Here is a 26,695-nt window from a genome sequence, read left to right on the forward strand (position 1 = left end):
TTTTCAGTGTTCTCTCCCCTCCCCTCCCACCACTGGTAACCAACAAAGAAAGTTTCCTTCCATATATAAACCTTTCCTTGACTTTTTACAATAATGAACTAATACTATATCTGTCCTTCTGTGATTGACTTACTTCACTTAGCAAAATGTCCTCCAAGTTCATCCATGTTATGTGGTGTTTTGCAGATTCTACATTGTTGTTTTTTTTATCACTTTTTTTTTTTTTTAATTGTGATTTGGGTAAAACTTTACTGAGCAAATTCACTTTCCATACAGCAGTGCACATATACTTTATCTCATGACATTGTCTACAATTTACCCCAATGCAACAGCTCTCCTCCCACTTCCTCCCGACAGTTACCTCTTCCCTGTGTCCATCCCTCCATGCACTTTTGCCCCAAGCCGTCTCCCTGTGCATAAACAGCCCTTCTTTCTCCCATGATTGTTCTCTCCAAGGAGTGAACATACATATGTTCAACTCATATGCCTGTCTTTTATTTGGCTGGAAGCCACAGGTGTGGATTCAATTCCAGACCAGATTCTACACTATTCTTTAATGTTGCATAGCATTTCGTTGTGTGTGTGTATCATAGTTTGATTATCCATTCTTCTATTAATAGGCATGTAGGTTGTTTCCATCTTTTTGCTATTGTAAATAGTGCTGCAATGAACATGGGTGTGCATATATCTGTTCTTGTCCTAGCTCCCACTTCTTTAGGATATATACCTAGTAATGGGATTGCTGGGGAAAATGGTATTTCTAATTCCAGCTTTTTAAGGAATCGGCATACTATTTTCCATAGTGGTTGTAACATTTACAGTCCCATCAGCAGTGTATGAGGGTCCCAATCTCTCCACATCCTTGCCAGCATTTGCTATTTTCTGTCTTGTTGAAGTTTGCCATTAGTGCTGGGGTGAGATGGTATCTCATTGTTGTTTTGATTTGCATCTCTCTGATCGTTAATGATCGTGAGCATTTCTTCATGTATTTGATGGCCACCTGAATATCCTCTTTGGTGAAGTGCCTATTCATGTCTTCTGCCCATTTTTTAACTGGATTGTTAATCTTTTTGTTGTTGAGGTATTGGAGAGTTCTATCAATTTTAGAGATAAGTCCCTTGTCAGATTTATAATTATTGACAACTGTGAATCTGTTGCCGTCATTTTGTTATGTGCTTTTTCATGGTGTGCTTTCTTTGTTCCATATACTTTTCTGTGCTGAGCTCATTTTGTTTATGAATCATGTTATCACTTCCTTCATTGCTATTGTTTTAGTATTTGCTAGATATTTGTGCTGGTCATATTTTTTATTTTGATGTGAAAATTTATCATTTTTCTTTGAGGTTGCCCTGTGATTTATAACTTTCTTCCCAAGTTTAGAACAATCCATTCTATCTTGCAGTTGTCTTGACTTCCCTACCATTTAGAAGTTCTGCAACTACACAATTTTTTTTGGTTACCTAATGCTGCTGAAGAATGACTGAGCTACGTGCAGGGTTCAAACAAATCATAAGCTAGAGACCATTCCCTAAGCTGTTACTTATATATGGGAAGCAGATCACATTCCCCAAGACAGCTACTCAGCTGCTCCTAGTAGATTCCACCATGGAGTTAACTGCTAGTCCCATCATGGGGAATAACTACCATCAGCTGCCCAGTCACTCAACCAGGCCCAGCCAAGTTGACACACAACCTTAACTACCACAATTCCACCCCTTGTCAATTTGGCACCTGTACAGATCTTCATCAGGTGGCATCTGTACAGATCTCCTCTACTGGGTGGCTCCAGTCCCCTAGTTCTTCTGAGCAGTGACCTCACCCCCTTGGCCTGGCAGACCTGTTCCTCTACCTCTTGGGCATGGCAACTCTGACCCCTCACTCGTGGGCAGTGGCTATGGTTCTATCCCATTGGCCCACATGAATGAGCATCCCCACACTCCAGACCCAAGTTGGTGAAGGTCTGACTCTTTGAAACCGAGGGGGCTATGCTGGTTCCACCCCCAGAGGCCATGGTCCTACCCTTTGAGGCTGAGGCAGCTCTGCTTCCCATTTCCTTGGTCTCTCTGCTTCTGCCAGTTAATGCCCGAGGGCAACCCACTCCACCAAGAATCTTCCTGCCCAAAGGACACTTAGCTTTCTTGCTCTGTGGGCTGGCCAACCTGCCACTCCATCTCATGCTGGTCGTTTCTACCAATTAATGTCTGAAGGCAACTCACTCCACCAGGAAGCCGCCTACTCAATGGTATCTGGCTTTCTCCTCTGTGGGCTGGTAAGGCTGTCACTGCCTCATGCTGGTCTCTTGGCTCTGCTACTGCCATCTCTCATGCCAGTCTCCTGGCTCTGCTCCCGCTATCTCTCATACCATATGCCGGGGCCTCTCTGCCAGGGTCTTGGGTCAAGGATGCACTCCACTCCTGTTTCCACATTTTAGCTATCTAAAAGCACCCCACTCCTGGTACCATATTCTTTTTTGGTTATCTAGTGCTACTGAACAACAACTCAGCTACATGCAGGGTCCAAGTGTACCATAAACTAGAGACCATTCCCAAAGGTGCTTCTTATATATAGGAAGCAGACAACATCCCTAAAGCAGCCACTGAGTTGCTTGTGGTAGATCCTACCACAGAGTTGATTGCCAATCTCATCATGGGAAATAACTACTACCAGCTGCCCAGCCACTCAAACAGGCTCAGCCAAGTTGACACACAACTGTACGACACATTTTTTTTCCTTCCTTTTGGTTTGTAGCTGTCCAGGTTTGTTAACTGATGTCTCTGGTTCCTGTTTACAATCTTGTAGGCTTATTTACTTTGGATACTTCCATAACTGGGTTAGTTTCTGGGTTATGTCATCATGTGTGTTAATGGGTCAGTTATTGTGTGCTATTATTGGTTCTCTGTCCAAAGGACTCCCTTTAGCATCTCTTGTAGGGTTGGTCTGGTTTTAACAAATTTCCTTAATTTCTGCTTACCTGGAAATCTAATTTTACCATCATATTTGAGGGACAATTTTGCTGGGTATGTAATGGCTGGAAATTTTTCTCTTTCAGAAAAATTTTCTTTGGAAAATTTTCTTTTATATATACTATCCAATTGTCTTCTCACCTGCATAGTTTCTGCCAAGAAATCCAAGCTTAGTCTTATTGGTTGCCCTTTGTAGGTAACTTTTCGTTTTTCCTGTGCTGCTTTCAGGAATCTTTCTGTGTCTTTGGTTTTGGTGAGTTTGAGGATGATATGTCTTGGTGATTTTCTTTTGGGGTCTATCCTGTTTGGGGTTCATTGGACTTCCTGAATGGATATATACTCATCTTTCATCATATCAGGAAAATCCTCTTTTAACAAAGCTTGGACAATTTTCTCTGTGGTTTTGTAGCTTCCTATTCTGGAATTCCCATTACTCATAAGTTATTCCTTTTGATGGTATCGCATATGAACCATAGGCTTTCTTCATTTTTGTTTTGATCTTTTTTCTGACTGAGCCCTTTCCAGAGAAGTATTGAGGTATTTGTCTTCAACCTCACTTTTCTGTCTTCTATTGATTCAGTTCTACTCCTTTGCCCATTCAATCTGTTATCTATTTCTGAAAATTTAGGATTAATCTTCTGGATTTCTATCTGTAGATTTTGTATCATTTCTAATTTCTCATTTATTTTGTCATTTCATTCTTGTATTGTCTTTTGAAATTGTTCTAGGGGTTTTTTTCAGTGTTTTCCTCAATTCTGTCAGTGTTTTCCTTGATCTATCTCTCAATTCATTGAAGGTACCTAAATACAAATCTTTTGAACTCCTTCTCAGGGAGTTCCAATGCTGCTTCTTCCTCAGGAATGTGTTTTGGGTCTGTATCCTGGTCCCTTGTTTCTCCTGCTTTATCTTGCTTCTTTGTGTGGACTGTGATGCTCTGTTGTCTCCAAGACACTGTGACATTTTTGCAACTATATTTAATTAGTGATTATATGTTGAAGTGATTTGTCCACAATTTTCATTTTCTTTGCATGTTATCTATGTAAGCAGGGTACTGTGTTCCTCTATTTACTAGTTGGCTGCACTTGTACACTCACCACCTATCTCCTTTCCCACTGTCAGTCTCTCATACGTCCCTGCCATCCTTGGCAAGCAGAGCCTATTCTTAGGTCTCTGAAATCTGAATGAGAATGCTGTCACTTTAAAATCCAATATGGCCACCACTTGTAAACACGTAAAATGTCTGTGCCCTCAGTTACTTTAAATATCCAAAATGGCCTCCACTTGTAAACATTCAAAATGGCTGCAGCATTTGACTGCTAACCAGAAGGCTGGCAGTTAAAACCCACCAGACACTCCTTTGAAGGAAGATTGGGCAATCTATTTCCATAGAGATACCCCCTTGAAAACCCAAGGAGGGGTCACTGTGAGTTAAATCAACTCAATGACAGTGAGTTTGGTTTTGTTTTTCAGTCACTTTAAACATCCAAAATGGCCACCACTTGTAAACATTCAAAATGGCTGTGCCCTGGGGTACTTTAAATATCCAAAATAGCCGCCACTTGTAAACATTCAAAATGGTTGGACTCTCAATCACTTTAAATATCCAAAACGGCCACTGCTTGTAAACAATCAAAATGGTTGTGCTTTCTAAACAGCTGAAAGTCCACACTCAGGTTGTCTCCCTCTTTGCTGTTTCCGTTCCTAGTCATAGGCCACCAGTGCAGTCATCCCTGCAGTCCTTGGCAACCAGGGCTGATCTTTAGGTCAATTCTCAGGTCCCAGTACCACTTGGAAATATTCAGGCTGTTGGTACCATCAGAGTAGCTGAGAGTCCGCAATTCTGACTGTCTCTGTACTCCCTGCTTTCATTCAAGTTTTTCCACTAGTTGGTGCCTAATGCACTTCTGTATACTTCCTTTCAAAGGTCAGGGTTCCAGAATTATCTCCTGTATCCCTGTCAATTGGTTTCTCTTTACTTTGCTGAGGGTCTGCATAGCTTGTCTGCCTAATCCACCATCTTACCAGAAGTCCAGGACCTAATCTCTTTTAAAAATAGGAAGACAAACATTACAATAAGTGTACAGATAGAATACAAAGTAGATAAATGAGACCTCACAAAAATAAAAAACTTATGCTCATTGAAACACTTTATTAAAAGAGTAAATAGACAACCTACAGGCCTACAGACTGAGAAAAAAATCTTTGGCAATGACTTATCTGATAAGGATTTCATCTCCAAAATCTATGGAAAAATTGCAACAACTCAACAACAAAAAAGACAAACGACCCAACTACAAAATGGACAAAGAACATGAACAAAACCTTCACCAAAGAGGTCATCCAAGCAGCCAACAAATCTATGAAAAGATGTTCATGATCATTGGTAATTAGAGAGATGCAAATCAAAACTACAGTGAGATACCATCTTATCACAGATAAAATGGCACAGAGTAAAAAAAAAAAAAAAAGATACCAACAATGCTGGCAAGAATGTTGAGAGATTGGAACCCTCATCCATTCTAGTGGGACTGTAAAATGGCACAGCCACTATGGAAAATGGTATGAAGTTTTCTCAAAAAACTAGAAATAGAACTACCATACAATCCAGGAATCTCATTCCTACGTGTAAATCTGAGAGACCTAGAAATAATGGCACAAACAGACTATGCACACTTATATTCACTGACACTTTATTTACAATAGCAAATAAATGGATAAAACCAAAGTGTCCATCAACAGATGAATGGATAAGCAATGGAATTCTACACAACCATAAAGGACAATGGTAAGTATGCAAAACATATTGTAACATGAATGGACCTGGAAGGCATAATGCTAAGTGAAATAAATCAAGCTTATACTGCATACATATATTGTATGAGCTTTCTTGTATAAGATAAGAATAGAGAAATATACTTATATGTAGATTCATATTCATTGGTGTTAACAGGGAAAGGAGAGGAGTGGGGAAAGTACCATTTATACCATACCAAACGAAACCAACTGCTGTCAAGTCAATTCCAAAGCATAGTGACCCTCACTGGGTTTTCAAGGTAGTAAATCATTACTGAAGTAGATCACCCAGTCTTGCTTCTGCAGGTGGCTAGTGGGTTTGAACCAACAACCTTCTAGTTAGCAGTCAAATGCCTTAGGCACTATGCTACCAAAGCTCCTTGTTTATACCATAAACAAACAAACAAACAAACAAACAAACCTCCCTGCCATCAAGTCAATTTTGACTCATAGCAACCCTTCCTTGGGTTTACGAGGCAGTATCTCTACTGAAGTAGACTACCCAATCTGATGGGTTTGAACCACCAGCCATCTGCTTAGCAGTCGAATGCCTTAGGCACTACACTACCAGAGCTCCCTGTTTATACCATAGAGCCTAGTTATTTTTAGTTATGGGAAAAGTGGCACCAAATGTGGATATAGTGAGTACAGCATGACCCAAATAAAAATAGGTGTTTGAGCACATATGGATGTGCATAGGCAAATTGGTACATGGGTAGGTACAAGTGTGTACATAGATGAGAACAGACAGAAGTATTTATAGACACATGTAAATAAAAATATGTGGATGCAGGTACATACATTCATTAAAGACACAAATACAGATACTCCTCAGATATAACCAAATACTTTCCAACACTGTCTTCTGGGCTTGAAGTCTTAAGACCACAGTCTCATGGGACAACACAGTCAATTGGCATAAAGTAGTTCACAAAAATCATGACCTACATCCTAATGAAGTGAATAGTGTATAGGGTCTTAACAGCTTGTAAACAGCCATCTAAGACACAGGAGAAGTGGCTGGTGAGTTTGAACCACCACCCTTCTGGTTAGCAGTCAAATGCCTTAGGCACTACTCACAAGGACGAAAACAGTAAGAAACTAACCAAAAGCTCAGAGAAGACATAAGTCTACATGAGCCACAACCTATCTACACTAAGACCAGAAAAACTAGATGGTGCCCAGCTACCACCACCGACAGTTCTGACCAGTGTCACAATAGTTGGTCCCAGATAGAATGGGAGAAAAATATGGAAAGAAGAACTCAAATTTTTCTATTAAAAAAAGAAAGAATAAAAAAAAAAAAAAAGCCAAATTGGAACAGTAGAGAACAGAGGACTCCCTGAGACCATCAATCTGAGACATCCTTTAAGACTAAAACTGAAGTTATTCCCTGAGATCACCCATTAGCTAAACAGTAGAGCAGTACATAAAATAAAGGATATTACTCATAATAAAAGTGCCCTACTTTAAAAATATCAGTATGAGACCAAAAGATCAACAATTAATCAAAAGCAAAGATGAGAAGATAAGCGGGCACAGAAACTAGAGGACTGGAAAGGAAACAAACTGAACACAAAGAAATGTTGACATATTGTGATAAATGTAACTAATGTAACTAAACACTTTGTGTGAAAAACTGTCAAACAGGCACCGAACTTGCTGTTTAAACTTTCATCAAAAACTCAATAAAATATTATTCAAAATAAAAGTATATACTCACTGCCATCGAGTCAATTTCAACTCATAGCAACCCCTCCTGGGGTTTCCGTGGCAGTATCACATGGAAGTATATTGTCCAATCTTCCTTCCGAGGAGTGGCTGGTGGTTTTGAACCACCAGACTTCTGGTTAGCAGTCAAATGCCTTAGGTCCTATGCCACCAGAAAAACCTCTTTTCTCCATGTATGTTTATAGGAGCTCTGGTGGTGTAGTGGATAGGGCATTTGGCTGCTAACAAGAAGGTCAGTGGTTCAAACCCACCAGGTGCCCCATGGAAGGAAGATGGGATGAACTACTTCCATAAAGACTGACACCCTCGGAAACCCAATGGGGGTCACTTAAATTCAACTCGATGGCAGTGAGTTTGGGGTTTTTTTGTTTTTGTTTTGTAGCCACTTTACTAAGGCACTCTGGTGGTGCTGTGATTAAAACACTGGGCTACTAATCCAAAGGTAAAGGTCAGCAGTTGGAATCCACCAGCTGCTCTGCTGGAGAAAGATGGGGCAGTCTACTTCTGTAAAGATTTACACCTTTGGAAAAGTTATGGGGTGTTTTACTCTGTCCTATAGGGTTGCTATGAGTCAGAATCTACTTGATGGCAGTGGGGTTTTTTTTAGCCACTTAGTAAGGTAATGGAGATTTGGTGAGTCTATCATTCAACATATGGTCTACCTCTAACTTTTAGGACATTCATCCATTTCTACTCATTTCAAGATCAAGTATGTTCTCTATTGTTAGCTGCCCTCAAGTCAGCCCTTAACTCATGGCAAGCCCATGAACAACAGGATTGGATCATTGTGATCAACAGGGTTTTCACTGGCTGATTTTCAGTAGTAGATCACTAGGCCCTTCTTCCTAATCTACCTTAATCTGGGAGCTCCACTGAAATCTGTTCTGCATCTTGGCAACATGAAAGATTCTATTGATGGGTGGTGGCTGCACATGAGGTTCACTGGACAGGAACCGAACCCAAGTCTCCCGCCTGGAAAGTAAGAAGTCTACCACTGAACCATCATTGCCTCACCACGTCATTCATAAAAAATTTATACAGAACATTGCTGAAATCAGAACCATAAGAAAACATCTTTGATTGGAGAGATAGGTAGGTAGATAGACAGACAGACAAACAGTCCAATTGATCCATCCATCCATCCATCCATCTGGTCACTAGAATTCTAACTGCTCCAGCATCATCATTCTCTACAATTTCTATAGGTATTACATAAGACACCTACTTCAGTGGAGACAAATGTTTACTGTACTGTATTTCTCTGATAAAAGGATCGACTTGAAAATAAGGTGAGAAAGAAAGAGACTTATTTCTAGTTTAATGATGATCACCTCTTCCTTGCCTGTTGTTGTCGTTGTTGTTTGCCGTCGAGTCAGCCCCGACTCATAGCAACCCCTCCTCGGGTTTCCGAGGCAGTATCACTACGGAAGTAGGATTGCCCAACCTTCCTTGCCTAGGTATTAAAAATCACCTAATAATCTCTTCTGGAATCTTTACCAGAATATATTTATTCACAAATTTGTGTGATTTAGAGAATCCACTATGTTTTTCTTTTGAAAACGGAAAAAAAATGTGTATGTATGTATGTTGTTGTTGTTGTTGTTATTTTGTCATTGTTATGTGCCGTGGAGTCAGACCATAGTATATGTATATATGCATGTATATGTGTGTGTATACACACACCAGAGGGGAAGACATTAAGCCAGCTCTGGGACCAGCAGAAGGAGGGAGTATGCATGCATGGAGGCACCCCAGGGGGCAGGACACAGTAAGCTAGCCCAGGACCAGTGGAAGGTGGGAGTTTGTGTGGTGCACCCCTGGGGTAGTCTGGGTAAGTGAGCAGGGCAGGGGAAAGGAGTGGGACAGGAACCAAGGAGAGTGGGAAGGCAAACCTCCACAACTCATATTTGTTCAATCTGTATGCGGAAAAAATAATCTGAGAAGCTGGACCATATTAAGAAGAGGGTGGCATCAGGATTGGAGGAAGGCTCATTAACAACCTAAGATATGCAGATGACACAACTTTGCTTACTGAAAGTGAGACTGACCTGGAGCACTTACTGATGAAAATTAAAGACTGCAGTCTGCAGTATGAATTACACCTCAATATAAAGAAAAAAAAAAAAATCCTCACAACTGGACCAATAAGCAGCATCACGATAAATGGAAAAACGATTGAAGTTGTCAAAGACTTCATATTGCTTGGTTCTACAATCAATGCCAATGAAAACATCACTCAAGACATCAAAATATGTATTGTATTCGGCAAATCTGTTGCAAAAGACCTCTTTCAAGTGCTGAAGAGCAAAGATATCTCCTTGATGACTAAGGTGCTCCTAACCCAAGCCATGGTGTTTTCAATCACCTCATATGCATGTGAGACCTGGACAATAAATAAGGAAAACCAAAGAAAAGTTGATGCTTTTGATTTGTGGTGCTGGCAAAGAATGCTTGAAAGTACTATGGACTGCTAAAAGAACTAACAAATTGGTCCTGAAGGAAGGGCATCCAGAATGCTCCTTGGAAGCAAGAATGGCCAGACTTTGTCTCACCTACTTTGGTCATGTTGTTAGAGGGGATCATTCTCTGGATAGGGATGTCATGCTTAGTAAAGTGGAGGGTCAACAAAAGAGGGGAGTACCCTCAACAAGATGGATTGATATGGGGACTGCAGCAATAGCCTCAGGCATAGTAGAAATCATGAGGCTGGCACGGGACCGGGCAGTGTTTCATTCTGTTGGACACAGGGTTGCTATGAATCATAGATAACTCAACGCACATAACAACAACAACAACAACACATATATATATACATATACACACACCCACACACATATACGTATATATATACATATACATAGATGTATGTATATGTATCTGTGAATATGTATGTATATGTGTGGGGGGCTGTGTATATATATATATGTACATATAAATATACTTATGTATGTATATGTGTGTGTGTGTGTGTGTGTGTATATATATATATATATATATATACACACACACATTCCTTCCAGTTACAGAGTAAATAAGAATTAAAATCAGTTTGAAATATAGAGTACCTAATTCTGAGTTATTTTCACTAGTTATTTAACTAGATATAATTTAAAAACAGACTGAGTAAGCAAGATAACGAATAGAGGGAAAAGTGACAATAATAATGTAACTACATTTACACATAAAGAAATTATCACTTCACCAAAGAAGATATACAAGCAGCCAAGAAATACATGACAAATTGCTCATGATCATTAATCATTAGAGAGATGCAAATCAAAACAACAATGAGATATCATCTCACCCAAGCAATAATAGCAAAGTTCAACAGATCAGATAGTAACAAATGCTGATGGGGTTGTGGAGACATTGGAACTCTTGTGCACTGCTGGTGGGACTGTAAAATGGTACACCATTGTGGCAAACGGTATGGTGTTTCCTTAAGAAACTGAAAATAGAAGTACCATTTGACCCAGCAATTCCATTACTAGGAATATATCCTAAAGAGGTGAGAGATAGCGCACAAACAGACATATGTTCTATGTTCACTGCAGCACAATTCACCATAGCAAAGAGATGGAAACAACCTAAATGCCCATCAGCAGATGAGTGGATTATCAAATTATGGTATATACACACAATGGAATACTATGCCACATTAAAGAACAATGAGGGATACACGAATCATCTCGCAACGTGGATAAACCTGGAGGACATTATGCTGAGTGAAATAAGTCAATCGTAGAAGGACAAGTACTGTATGAGCCCATTACTGTAAAAAGACAGAGAAGGGTTTGCTTGGGAAAGGGAACTCACCTAGTAGGTTACCGGGATGGGGAAGGAAATGGAGGGATTAATTTAGGGCTAGTTGGGGCTTACAAGCTGACATGGGTAGGGGGAGGGATATACGGGAAGGATATATGATCACCACAGATATATGACCACCATGATAACATTGGGAAATGAGAGGACACAGAACTGTGCTCATAAGAGATAGACGACAGATGTTAAAACCAACCAATGTGTCCACAATACCACGTTGTCATTAACACCAAACACTAGGCTATACAGATAAACACATGAACACCTGAGATGATCAGACAGGAATCAGTGAATAGAGGTATACTCTAGACCAAGGACAGACTCAGCTGAGGCTAATCTTGTACAGACACCAGTGATACAAAATACCTGCAGTCCTTACAGAAACAATAGAGACAGACACAGAGTAATCCCTCACAGACATCCCAACACTATGGGAGAGAGATCCAATAGAGCTACTACCTCAGGACCACAGTACTGGGGTACACCAGACTCAATTGGCACAACAAAATACATAAACGCATTGCTCCACATCCTATATTGATGAGTAGCGACTGGGGTCTTAAAAGCTTTCAAGCAGCCATCTAGGATGCAGCTAATGGTCTCCCAGCGTTGGAAGTGAAGAAGAATGCATAAAAAAAAAGGGTGGCATTTAGAAGCAATTAACCCTAGGACATGATGGCCCTCAAGACCAGAAGAACCAGATGGTGCCCGGCTACCAATGCCAGCCACTCAGGAAAGGATCAAATCTGGAGATCCTGGATAGAGTGAGAGGGAAAACGTGGAACAAAATCCAAAAACTCAATAATGACCAGAATTACTGGTCAGATAAAGTCTGGTGAGACTCCCAATACTATGGCCCTGAAATACATTCGGCGCCTGGAATAAAACTCACCCCCAGGGGCTGGCTCTCAGCCCAATGGTTAGCGAGATATACACACAGACCACTCAACCCAGGATGCTGCACCCACACACTCAATGGTAATGCATCCCCTAAAGCAATAAACCATGGGACACCAAAGGACCAACATTCAAACTGAGGAAATGCAAGACAAACAGGAGTGCATGATTATGAGGGGCACAGGGGGAGTGTTGCAGGGTAGGGAGGGGAGGAGGCTGGGTTGGGGTTGGACATGGCAAATGGGGAATGAAACTAAATGTACGCATGACTTTGAATGTAAAACAAGCTCTTAAAGTAAAAAAAATTTAAAAAAAGAAAGTATCAAATAAGTTTTTAAAATGTCATGTCAGAGTATGGCCTAATTTGTAAGAGATGCATTGTTAAGGATTCAATGGCAAAATGTTATGATATCTTCAACTTATTTCCAAACAGTTAACCATAAAAAAGGATACATATGTAAATAAGCAAGTGGAACAAAATGGTAAGATTGCTGCATTTAGGAGTAAAGTAAATGAGAGTTCATTATACTATTACTTCAACTTCTTTGTTTTGAATTTTTCATAATAAAACACTAGAGAGGGAAAAAAAAACATGGCATTGCTCTGTTGACCCTAATACATGCCCAGTCACAACAGGGATGTTGTGACTGTTAAACTAATTAACACAGAATTATTTGAAATACAGGATGACATGTGCTAGAAAGTTATCAAATCATATTACCATGAAAATACAAGGAGTCCTACTCTTTCAAGCTCTCATGTATCCAGCTGACTGCTTTGTATAATACTTTAGAACCATTGCTATAAACTAATTATATTAGCAATCATAGCCCCTGAGGTCTGAATACAGAGGCTGTTTTGGTACTCCAAGGCCAAAGGAGAAATCCAAGCTAAAAAGAATATAAAAGACTATATCAAAAATATTTTTTCCTCTAGGCAGTAAGATGCATAACATGAATGTTATAACTAGCTAAAAGTAATAACATATATAATCTACCCAGACATTTTATTCAACTTTAAGATGAGGTGAATGTATGTTTTAATATTATCAATGATACTTATGAAACTTAATTTTAAACTGTTACAATGTGCTACAAGACACTGGCAGGAACCAAGGAGAGTAGGAAGGGAAACCCCCACAACTCATTAGATCAGAACTGTACATATAAAAAATCAGGTGACATTGAGTTGACTTCAACACATGGCAACTCCACATGTGTCACAGTAGAACTATGCTCCATAGTTTTCAACGGTTGTTTTTTGGAAGTAGATTGTCAGGCCTTTCTTCTGAGGTGCCTCTAGGTGGGCTCAAACCTCCAAACTTTTGGTAGCAGCCAAAAAAGTTAACTATTTGTAATCCCCCTCCCCAAAAATTCCATTGTACATAAAATTGTTACATTTAGGTGTAAGGTAAATGAGAGTTCATTATACTAGCTATTGTAAGCTAACAATATTCAGATGTACCCTGATGTTTTAGTAGTGAGAGTTACAAATTCCACCTAACACTGCCCCTAATGAAAATGTAAATAAAGTATTTGTTAAATCAGATCTGAAACCTTGACTATTCTAGATAAAATAGCCAGCATATTCTAAACTGGAAGTGAAAAAGCTGGACAGTGAACATTGAAGACAGAACAGAAAAAGTATTAAGAAAAGAGCCAAAAAGAGAAACATAACCCAAGCCCTCTTTCTCAGAGTAGATTCTGACCCAGGGTGATGCCATATGTAACACAGTAAAACTGAGTTCCACAGGGTTTTCTTGGCTGTTACAAAAGCAGATTGCTAGGTTTTTCTTCCATAGTGTCACTGGTAGGTTTGAAAAACCAACCTTTCGATTAGCAGTTGAGCACAAACCACTTGTGCCACCCAGTGACATCTCTTAGCAGAAAATAATAATAATAATAATAATTACTGGGGATAAGATTAAAAGAAGGGTGTGAGAATGAAGACAATGGGAGTTAGGATGTAGGTGAAGGTAGCCACTGGAGGAAAATGGAGCAGGCCAACAATAATGGAGATCAATTTAGAAAATCAAACTGAGGCTCAACTGAAAGGAAAAAGCAAAACTTAAATGAAATCTAAGTTATACTATAGAAAAGACATAAGGAAAAAAGGACAGTAAGATCAGAACAATAAGAACTCTGGGTTCAAAATATATTAATAAACAAAACTTCTAAATTTTGGGGGATAATCCAGCAGAACCAAAGAAGATGGTTGCTTATTCTGATGTTAATAATTAAAAGTAAGGAGCTTTCAATTGCCTAAGGAAAGTAGCAGGCAAGCAATAAAACTAAAGTTGATACTTTAGTATAAAACAAAGTTTGAGACATGATTCTCTAATCAACTAGATTTGCGTCCACTAGATTAGATTTTAAAGTTTAATAAAGATATCAGAAAACTTTTTGCTTGCATGATTAATTCAACTCTATGTGCATCAGGTAATAATACTAATAGTTAATACTTAATGAGCGCTATATGGCAGGCACTCATCTACACATTTTACATTTATGAATATAATTCTAACAAAAACCGTAGGAGGTGGGTACTGGTATTATCACCATTTTATCAATAAGGAAACTGAGGAACAAAGAAGTTAAGTAATCTGGCTGAGGTCACACAGTAAATAGAGAAGGAAGGATTCAACCGACTCTAGGCAGTGAAACAGAAGAATACGCAATTTTAACCATTATATTATCCCGCCCCTCAACATGTTAAATGTTGAGAAACAAACAAACAAAAAGATGTTTCTTCAGTGATGTAACCCGGGGTTCAAATCTCAACTCTCCCCCTTACTAGCTATATAATCTTTGAAGATCCTTTAAACCCTCTTAAAACTCAATCCCTTCTGTGGAAAAGAATATTCTAATACTTCATTTATGAATTATTGATGGTTCAGTGGTAGAATTTTCACCTTCTATGTGGAAGACTTAGGTTCGAATCCTGCCCAATGCACTTCATTGCAGCCACCACTTACCTGTAAGTGGTGACTTGCATGTTGCTCAGATGCTAAACAGGTTTCAGCAGAGCTTCCATACTAAGATAGACTAAGAAGTCCTGGCAATCTACTTCTGAAAATCAGTTATTGAAAATCCAACAAATCACAAGACTCTAATTTACAACTGATCATAGGATGGCATGGGACAGGGCAGCACTTCAGTCCATTGTGAAAGGGATTGCCATGAGTCAGGCAGCTTACCACATTATACACAACATAAAAGAAAAGTGCATCATACTTACTAAAAAAAAGACAAGTTAAATTCTTAAATGACATTGATATCAAGATAGTTGTTGTTTGTTAGCTGTCATTGAGTTCATTCCGACTCATGGTAACCTCATGTGTGCAGAGTAGAACTGCTCCGTAGGATTTTCAAGGCTTTCTGACCTTTCAGAAGCAGATCTCAAGGACTGTCTTCTGACACACCTCTGGGTGAATTCGAACTAGCAAACTTTCAGCTAGTAGTCTACTGTTTAACAGTTTTCATCACCCAGGGACTCCATATCAAAATTACAGATTGTCAGTGAAATAATGCTTTAAACATTTTTACTCTTATGTTCAAATATCTAATTAAAGCCTAATGGTAAAATGCCTTCCATTGAACATACTGTACCTCTTTGATGATTTTCACCCCTTTTGAATCCTTGATATTGACAGCTATACTCTAAAAATTAAATGAAATATATATTAAGAGATTATCATAAGGACCTTTTTAACTACTGAAAGTTCTGTACAATAACATTCAAGTTCTATACAATAGCCATTCATATCATAGGTTATCTTCTTAAAGAAAATTTATTTTCTTCATGAAGATACATTTAAATCATCTTTATTGATTTTATTTGCAATTAAGATAAGTTAGGATGATAGCAAGAATTATAGTAAATATTTTTCCAATGAATTTGCTCCATAAACTTTCACCCAAATCACAATAAAATTTTAAAAAATATAGTAAATATTCAAATGGTAATATTGGGTATTAGGCAATTAGGTTTCTCCAAAAGAATAACAAATGTAGAGAATAAAATTATTTCTCTCTTTTATTAAATTATTGTTTCCATTATAAATTCTCATGAAATGTTTTAAGGGGCTTAATAGAAAAGGAAGATTAATAGAAAGCTCTATTGTTTCTATTTAGTGACCACTGAGTGGATAAAATTATACCTTATATGAGATATTAGTTACATCTACAAAAATGAAAGAAACAAGACATGACAATATCAGAAGTTTGGTTATTACAAGAGAATTACATGAAGAAAGCAAAAAAAGGAATGACCTTACTTTTTTATTTCGGTTAACACTGAGAAAATAAGTACTTTCTGTCCCCACAAAAGGTGGCCCCCAGGTTCGTGTGTCATCACCAACTCCTGAAAATGAAAACATGCACTATTAATCTCTGAAACATCATGAGAGGATTCTGTGTGAGCTTGTTAGTACCACTCAAGCCTTTTACCTGTAATCTTTAAAGCCTCCATATTCTGTTTAGGCTGCATGAGAAAGCTCCATCCTTAGAAGCCAAAGTATAGCAGGAAATATCCTGCTGACAGTCTTTCCAAACCAAAAAACCAAACTCCTGCCTTTGAGTAGGGTCCTACTCAAAGAAACCCCTCCTTGGGTTTCCAAAGCATTATCACTATGGAAGTAGACTGCCTAACCTTCCTTCCGAGGAGTAGTTGGTGGGTTTGAACTACCAGCCTTCTGGTTAGCAGTCCAATGACTTAGGCACTAAAAAAAAAAAATAAAAAAATAAAAAAAAAACCAACAGTCTTTAGAAATGACAAATTTAAGGAAAACTCAAAACTCTCAGTTTTGGCAAGCAATTCAATCAGCTCTTAGTATTTCTGGAATCTTAGGCACTCTGGTGGTGCTGTGGTTAAAGCATGTGGCTGCCAACCAGAAGGCTGGTTCTACCAACCACTCTGTGGAAGAAAGATGAAGCAGTCTGCTTCCACAGAGATTTACAGCCTCAGAAACCCTGCAGAGCAGTCCTGTCCTATGGGGTTGCTTGTTGTTGTTGTTGTTGTTATTTGCCGTCGAGTCGGCCCCGACTCATAGCAACCCCTCCTTGGGCTTCCGAGGCAGTATCACTACGGAAGTAGGATTGCCCAACCTTCCTTCCGAGGAGTGGCTGGTGGATTTGAACCGTCAGCCTTCTGGTTAGCAGTCAAGTGCCTTAGCCACTATGGGGTTGCTAGGGGTCAGAATTAGCTCAGTGGCAGTAGATTTAGTTTTTTTCATTTAATGGGCAGAGAAAATATTTGCATCTTCAAAAGATCGTTAAATCAGACTAATGATAAGTGAATCGTTAAGATAAAGTGGGATGCAGGGCTAGTTACAGAACAATGGACAAATCAGGAAAGGTGAAATAAGATACTGGATAGCAAATGTCAGTAATTTAAAATGCTATTTTTGGAATAAAATTTTAGTCATTTTAGGTCTCATTTCAAAGTAAAAGGTGAAAATCATCAAAAAATAGAGTGAATGATTTATTCTGGATGGTCTACTTTGAGTGACTCTGAAATACATTCTGTTTAATTCAAAGACAACATTACAGAGTTACAGAATGTTTTCCTTGTACAAAAAAATAATGACAAACAACTATGAACTCAGAAAATGAATCAGAGAGTCCAATCCAAGATGGTGGATCAGGCAGATATACCATCAAGATCCTTTACAACAAAGAGTTGAGAAAAAAGCTGAAGTGGATACAGATGACAATCCTGCAACCCAAAGCTTAAAAGGAAAGGATAAGACTTCTGGTAAGATGATGGAATAGGCAGACAAGCTACATAGACCCTCTTCAACAAAGAAAAGAGAAACCAATGGACAGAGATACAGAAGATAATCCTGGCACCCTGACCTTTGAAAGGAAGTATACAGAAGTGGATTAGGCACTAACTAGTGGAAAAACCTAAATGAAAACAGTGAGTGCGGAGATGGTCAGAGCTGCAGACTCAGCTACTCTGATGGGACCAAGAGCCTGAATATTTCCAAGTGGTACTGGGACCTGAGAATTGACCTAAAGATCAGCCCTGGTCACCAAGGGCTACAGGGACAACTGACTAGTGGCCTATGACTGACTAGGAAGGGAAACAACAAAGAGGGAGACAACTTGATCTGTGGACTTTTGGTTGTGCGGAAGGCTCAGTCATTTGGATTGTCTACAAGCAGCGGCCATTTTGGATATTTAAAGTGACCAAGGGTGCAGCCATTTGAATGCTTACAAGTAGTGGACATATTGGATTTTAAAGTGACAGGACTCTCATTCAGATTCCAGGGACCTAAGAATAGGCTCCATTTGCCAAAAACAGCAGGGACATATGGGAGGCTGATAACAGGAAAGGAGATAGGTGGTGAGTGTGTAAGTGCTGTCAACTAGCAAAAGAGGAGCACAGTACCCTGCTGATGTAGAAAACATCCAAAGAAAATGAAAATAATGGGCAAGTCACTCCAAAATACAATCACCAATTAAATATAAACACAAAAACATCACAATGTCTTGGAGACAACAGAGCATCACAGCCCACACAAAGAATCAAGATAAAGCAGGAGAAAAAGGGACAAGGATACAGACCCAAAATACATCCCTGAGGAAGAAGCAGCATTGGAACTCCCTGATAAGGAATTCAAGAGAGTTATATTTAGGTACCTTCAATGGATTGAGAGACAGATCAAGGAAAACATGGACAAAATTGAGAAAAAGACAGAGAAAAGCCTAGAACAATTTCAAAAGACAATACAAGAACATAATGACAAAATAAATGAAAAATTAAAAATGATACAAAATTAGAAATGATAGCAATCCAGACAGAAAATTAATACTAAATTTTCAGAAATAGATAACACATTGAATGGGCAAAGGAGGAGAATTGAATCAAAGGAAGAAATAATTAATCATATTGAAGACAAATACCTCAAAACTTCTCTGGAAAGAGATCAGTCAGAAAAAAAGATCAAAACAAAAGGAAGAAAGCCTAAGGTTCATGTGGGTTTACCATCAAAAGGAGTAACTTACATGTAATCGGAATGCCAGAACAGGAAGAGACAAATAAAACCACAGAGAAAATTCTTGAAGATTTGTTGGAAGAGAATTTCCCTGGTATGATGAAAGATGAGAATATATCCATTCAAGAAGTCTAATGACCCAAAAACAGGATAGACCCCAAAAGAAAATCACCAAGATAATATCATCCACAAACTCACCAAAACCAAAGACAAAGAAAGAATCCTGAAAGCAGCATGGGAAAAACGAAAAGTTACCTACAAGGGGCAATTAATAAGACTAAGCTCAGATTTCTCAGCCCAAACCATGCAGACGAGAAGACAATGGGATGGCATATATAAAACCCTGAAAGAGAAAAATTTCCAACCAAGAATTATATACCCAGCAAAACTGTCCCTCAGATATGATGGTAGAATTAGGAGATTTCCAGACAAGCAGAAATTAAGGGAATTTGTGAAAAACATACCAACCTTACAAGACATGCTAAAGGGAATCTTTTGGACAGAGAACCAACAAGAGCAAACAACAACTGACTATTAACACATACAATGACATAACCAGAAACCAACCCAGTTATGGAAGTATCCAAAGTAAATAAGCCTACAAGATTGTAAACAGGGAACCAGAGACAACAACTGAAAAATGAAGACAACTACAAACAAAAAGAAGGAAAAAATATGTAGTTACAGAACTTCTAAATGGCAGAGAAGACAAGACAACTACCAAGATAGAATGGACTGTTCTAAACTTGGGAAGAAAATTATAAATCACAGGGTAACCTCAAAGAAAAATGATAAACCTTCACAACAAAAAAAAAAAAAAAAGACCAGCACAAATATTTAGCAAATACTAAAATAATAGCAATGAAGGAAGTAATAACATGATTCATAAACAAAACAAGCTCAGCACAGAAAATTATATGGAACAAAGAAATCAGCAACACCACAAAAAAGCACATAATAAAATGACAGCAACAGATTCATACTTGTCAATAATTATATATCTGACAAGGGACTTATCTCTAAAATTTATAGAAAACTCCAACACCTCAACAACAAAAAGACAAATAATCCAATTAAAAAATGAGCAGAAGACATGAATAGACGCTTCACCAAAGAGGATATTCAGGTGGCCAGCAAATACATGAAGAAATGCTCACGATCATTAACGACAGAGAGATGCAAATCAAAACAATAATGAGATACCATCTCACCCCAGCACTAATGGCAAACTTCAACAAGACAGAAAACAACAAATGCAGGCAAGGATGTAGAGAGATTAAGACTCTCATTCACTGCTGGTAAGACTGTCAAATGACACAACCACTGTAGAAAACAGTATGGTGATTCCTTAAAAAGCTGGAATTAGAAATACCATTTGATCCAGTAATCCCATTAATAGGTATATATCCTAAAGAAGTGAGGCCAGGACAAGAACAGATATATGCACACCCATGTTCATCACAGCACAATTTACAACAGCAAAAAGAAACAACCTACATGCCCATTAACGAAAGAATGCATAACCAAAGTACGGTACATACACAATGGAAAACTACGCAACACTAAAGAATAATGTAGAATCTCAAAACACCACGTAACATGACCTTGGAAGACATTATGCTGAGTGAAATAAGTCAATCACAGAAGGACAAATACAGTATTAGTTCATTCTTGTAAAAAGTTCAGTAAAGGTTTATGCATGGAAGGAAACTTTCTTTGCTGGTTATCAGGGGTAGGTAAGGAAGGGAGGGAACACTGCGAAAAAAAAATGCATTGACTCATGTCACTTTAGTTTTGTGTATTTCACTGCACATAAATTATATTTCAATAAAATGGATTTTAAAAAGAAAAAAAAAGGAAAAAATAAAGAAGTAGATTTCATGTTGATTAGAGGAAGAGACTGAACAAAAACCACAAACAATGAGGCATATAAGAGTAGTGAACTGCCAACTGATAGGGTGAGGGCATCCTGAATTATTGCAAGTAGTTTCCAACTGGGACAAGAACCAGATAACTGGCTCTACTCAACTAGCACTGCACAGCACCCACACTGGTCATCAGCAACCAGAGATATGTGATCTTCCCTCTTACACTGCACCACTTTCTGATGACTAGAAGAGTGGCTCCCTCCTGGCAGCTGGTCAAACCCCCACCACACTGCCAGTGCTGTGCTGCTTTTTTCTTTTCTTATTTTCTGTTTTATCTTTCTTCTTAGTTCTCCCCCTCTTGCTCTGCCCCTTTTTCTTTCTCTTGTTTTTCTACTTACTTCTTCTCTCCCCTTTTTCTTTTTCTTTTTTTCTTTTTTTTTTTTTTTTTGAAGTGTCCCACTGCAATCAGCAGCACCTGCCTCTACCCCTCTTTGGTCAGCAGTGCTCACTCTCATGGATCAAGTGCTGCATTCCCTTTTCAGCCATGTTTGTCAGCAGCACTTTCACCAGGACTGTGCTGCTTTTCTTTTTTCTTTTTTTAATTTCATCTTAGTTCTTCCCTTCCTCCCCCATCTTTGTTTATTCCTTTTCTTCCTCTTCCCCTCACCTTTTTTTTATCTCAGGGTGAACCAGGTGGCTACCCCTCATAGGCAACAGAGTCAACGCCCACCCTTTTGCTGATGGTGCTACACACTCCTGTGGAGTGAGTTCCAGGTTCCCACTGCAAACATTTTAGTAGCTAATGCTTGTATACAAGTACTATGCCATTTTTTTCCCTTTTTCTTTTTTTTAATCTCTTCTTAGTTCTTCCCTCTTCCATTCCCTTATTTTTTATATTTTTTCTTCCTCTTCTCTCCTTTTTCTTTTTATTTAATCCAGTGTAGCAAGTTCTTTGCCACACTGTGTTCAGTAACACCCACCCTGCCCTTCCATAAATAGTGGACAAGCTCCCACAGAGTACCCAATTTCCACCACAGCCATGATTGGCAGCTACATCTTCAGTCAGAGCTGTGCCACCTTTTCTTTCTTCTTCATTTTTCTCTCTTTCTTCTTAATTTTTCCCTCTTCATCCCTTTTTTTAAAAAATCTTTATTCCTCTTCCCATTCCCTTGTTTTGTCTTTTTGCCCCAACTATCAGGAGCCAGAAACCCTACCCATCCATACCTGTTGCACTTGCAGCCCCACCAACTAAGAGAGTGCCACCACCCGCTCCAGAACCACTGGATCAAAAACAGACAGTAGCCAACACACAACCAGCAATCCTCAGTTGCTCTATATGACCAGTTACCAGAGACTCACACCCACACTCATACCAGCTACCAAATCTTCCTGGGGTCAGGTGTTGAGCATCCCAGTGCTACAAAACTACCAATCGGAGTAGCATGTCTGCCCCATAACCTGGATATATCAAAGCAAAATTAAACAAAAAAGACCTGAGCAAAACACACCAACATGAAGTCATAAAATAAATACAAACACAACACCACCACAATGTCTCAGAGACAAGAGACAACTTCAGTTGACAAAATGTAACAATACAGAGTGGCTCAGACAAGTGACCAAAATACGAGCCAAAAAATCTTCCTGAGGAAGAAATGGTATCAGCACTACCAGATCAGGAATTCAAAAGAATTTTACTTACCACTTTCAAAGAATGAGAGAAAGATAAAGGATGACATAGACAACATCAAGGAAAACAGAGACAAAACTGTAGAATGATCCAGGAAAATAATACAAGAAGAAATTGGCAAAATAAATGGAAAACTAGAAACCATACAAAAACAGCAAATAGAAATCTAGAAGATTAATACTAAGCTTTCAGAAATCCATAATGCTCTTGAAGGGCAACAGAGTAGATGTGAATCAATTGAAAACACAATTAGTGAATCTGAAGACAGAATTCCCAATGCCAACCACTCCTTGGAAGGAAGGTGGGGCAACGTACTACCGTAGTGATACTGCCTCAGAAACCTAAGGAGGGGTCACTATGAGTTGGATCTGACTTGACGGCAAAAAAAAGTCTAAGAATTATGTGAGACACCATGAATAAGAATAACTTATTTGTGATCAGAATGCCAAAACTGAGGAGAGAAAAAAAAAAAAAGCACAAAGAAACTTGTCAAAGATTTGTTGGAAGAAAACTTACCTAGTAACATGAAAGACAAGAAGATATCCATGCAAGAAACTCAATGAACCTCAAATAGGATCGATCCCCAAAACAAATCAATATATATCACAAACAAATTTTCCAAAACCAAAGATAAAGAAAGAATTCTGAAAGCCCCTCAGGAAAAACACAAAGAACACACAAAGGAGAATCAACAAGACTAAGCTCTGATTTGTCAACAGAAATCATGTAAGTGAGAAGGCATATATGACACACATAAAACCCCAAAAGAAAAAAAACTGACAACCAAGATTTACACATACAGCAAAATTGTCCTTTAAATACGATAGCAAAATTAGGACATTTCCAGATAGACAGAAATTAAGGGAAGTGTAAAAAAACAGACAAACCTTACAAGAAATGCTAAAGGGAGTACTTCGGACAGAGAACCCTAAGTGGCAGGCAACAACCTGAGATTAAGGCACATGACAACATCGCCCAGAAATCAATCCAGATATAAACCAAAAAAAACAAACTCACTGCCACTGAATTGGATCTGACTCATAGCGGCCCTTCCTTGGGTTTCCGACATGGTATCACTACTGAAGTAGATTGCCCAATCTTCCTTCTGAGGAGTGGCTGGTGGGTTTGAACAACTAGCCTTCTGGTTAGCAGTCAAATGCCTTAGGCACTATGTCATCCAGATACAGAAGTATCAAAAATAAAATAAACCTACATGACTGAAAACAGGGAACCAGAGATGTCAATTTGTAAATGATGACAACACAAAGCAAAAACAGAGAATAAATTGTGTAGTTACAGAACATTTAAATGGTGAGGAAGTCACAATGATATCAAGATAAAATGGAATGATAACAAAAATTACAGGGTAACTGTAATTAAATAAAATTAATAAGATTTCTCACCAAAATAAAAAAGAAGAAAATTATAAAGACTCTGGAAACACTAAAACAGTAGTAATGAAGGAAACAATAAGAAAATCCATTCAAAAAAATGAACTCAGCACAGAAAAAATAAATATATGGAACAAACCAACCACCAACACCACACACACACACACACACACACACACAAAATGCACACAGCAAAATGACAGCAGTAAATCCAGACCTATCGATAATTACACTGAATGTGAACAGATTAAATGCACCAATCAAGAGACAGAGAGTAGAAGAATGCATAAGAAAACATGGCCTATCAATATACTGTCTATAAGAGACAGATCTTATACACAAAGACAAAAATGAGCTACAAATCAAAAAATGTAAAAATATATACTAAGCAAATGACAACCAAATAAGAGCAGGAGTAGCAATATTAATTTCTGATACAATAAATTTAAAATTTAAAAAAAAATTTAAAAAAGACAAGGAAGGACATAATACAGTGATTAAAGGGTCAATCCAACAAGAAGATATAACCATAATGAATATCTATGTACCAATGAAAGAGGCCCAAATTACATAATTCCAACTTCAATAAAATGAAAACACACATAGAGAACTCCACAATAATAATAGGAGAATGTGATACACCACTTTCAATTAAGGACAGAACAACTAGAAAGAAACTCAACAAAGATACAGAAGATCTAAACAACACAATCAACCAAGCATACCTCATAGACATACACAAAACACTCCACCCAGAAAGAACACAATATACATTCGTTTCCAGTGCACATAGGACATTCTCAAGAAAAGACCATACATTAGGCCACAAAACAAACCTCAATAAATCTGAAAACAATGAAATACTTCAAAGCAATTTCTCAGATTACAGTGTTATAAAATTAGAAATCAACAATAGGAAGATCAAGAGAAAAAAAGTCAAATACACAGAAACTAAATAACAACCTGCTTAAAATCTACTCTTTAATAGATGAAATTTTAAAAATTCCTTGAATCACACCAGAATGAAACACAAAATATCAGTGTCTTTTCGACACAGCAAAAGTAGTGTCCACAGGACAATTTATAGTAATACATACATGTATCAAAAAAAAAAAAAGAACCAAAATCAACACCTTAAAAATCCCCCACTATTAGAAAGAGAAAAACAAAAAGCCTACTGTCACCAGAAGAAAAGAAATAGTAAAGTTTCAAGCAGAAATAAATGAAAAAGTAAACAGAAAAACAGAAGAAAGAATCAATATGACTAGAAGTTGGTTCTTTGAAAGGATTAATAAAATTGGCAAACGACTGGCAAATTTAACAAAGGAAAAGAAAAAGAAGATGCAAATAACACAAATAAGAAATGAAACAGCTGAGATCACAACAGAATCTACTGAAATAAAAAGGATAGTAACAGAATACTATAAAGGTCTGAACAACAACAAATTTTAAAACCAAGAAAAAAATGGACAAATTGCTAGAAATACACTACCTACCCAAACTAACACAATCTGAGGTACAAAATTTGAACAGACCCACCAAAAAAAGAAGTTAAATAGGTATTAAAAATAATCCCAACCAAAAAAAGTTCCAGACTAGATATCTTCACTGACAAATTCTACCAAACATTCAGAGAAGACATGACACCAATTCTACTCAAACTATTCCAGAACGTAGAAAAGGATGTAATACTTCTGAATTCATTCTCTAAGGCAAGTATAACCCTGATACCAAATCAAGGCAAAGTATAATTATAAAAAAAAAAATTATAGACCAATATGCCTTATGAACACAGATGTAAAAATTCTTGACAAAAACTTAGCTAACAGAATCCAGCAACATATCAACATCATGACCAAGTGGAATTTGCACCAGTATGCAAGGATCATTAAACATTAGAAAATAATCAACATAATCCATCACATAAATAAAACAAAGGAAAAGAAAACATGATCATATCAATTGCTGCATAAGAAGTTCCAGTAAGATGGCAGAATAGGCAGAAAGACTGTGCAGACCCTCTTAAACAAAGAAATGGGGAACCAATTAACACAGATACAGAAGATAATCCTGGACCCTTTAGCCTTGAAGAGAAGGATATAGAAGTGGACTAAACTCCAACTAGCAGAAGAATTTGCATGAAAACACAAAAAAGGGGACACACGGAGCTGCAGTCTGGCAGTGATCCTGATGGCACAGACAGCTTGGATATTGCCGAGTGGTGGTAGGACCTAAGAATTAACCTAAAAATCTGCCCTAATAGCCAAGGACTACATGGAGGACTGCTCTGGTGGCTGGGGAATAAAAGGGGAAGCAGCAAAGAGGAAGGTGGGCTGAGCTGTGGTCTTTTGCCTGCCCGGAGGACACAGCCATTTTTAATGTTTACAAGCAGCTTGACTATTTTGGATACTTAAAGCAACAGTGTTCTCCCAGATCCCAGGGACTTAAGAACAAGCTCCACTTGCTGGGAACCACAAGGACATTCCAGAGGTGGACTAGAAAGGTGTGACATTCCCCTTGTTACTCTTATATCCCACACC

The 26,695-nt window shown here is 38.2% G+C and overlaps 1 protein-coding gene across 1 annotated transcript in view; it reads right to left on the reverse strand.

The window, feature by feature from the left end:
* SUGCT (succinyl-CoA:glutarate-CoA transferase) overlaps positions 1–26,695 on the reverse strand; it is a 1,528,177-nt gene that overhangs the window by 1,458,030 nt on the left and 43,452 nt on the right. The window contains exons 4-5 of the mRNA XM_042780991.1: positions 16,483–16,568; positions 15,815–15,865 (exon numbers count right to left, since the gene is read on the reverse strand). Coding sequence (XP_042636925.1) covers positions 15,815–15,865; positions 16,483–16,568 — 137 coding nt within the window. The remainder of the gene's footprint in view (positions 1–15,814; positions 15,866–16,482; positions 16,569–26,695) is intronic.

This window comes from Orycteropus afer, unplaced genomic scaffold, assembly GCF_000298275.1.
Source record: "Orycteropus afer afer isolate SDZICR_OR568_19922 unplaced genomic scaffold, OryAfe1.0 scaffold00077, whole genome shotgun sequence".
In the NCBI taxonomy this organism is placed as follows: Eukaryota; Metazoa; Chordata; class Mammalia; order Tubulidentata; family Orycteropodidae; genus Orycteropus; species Orycteropus afer.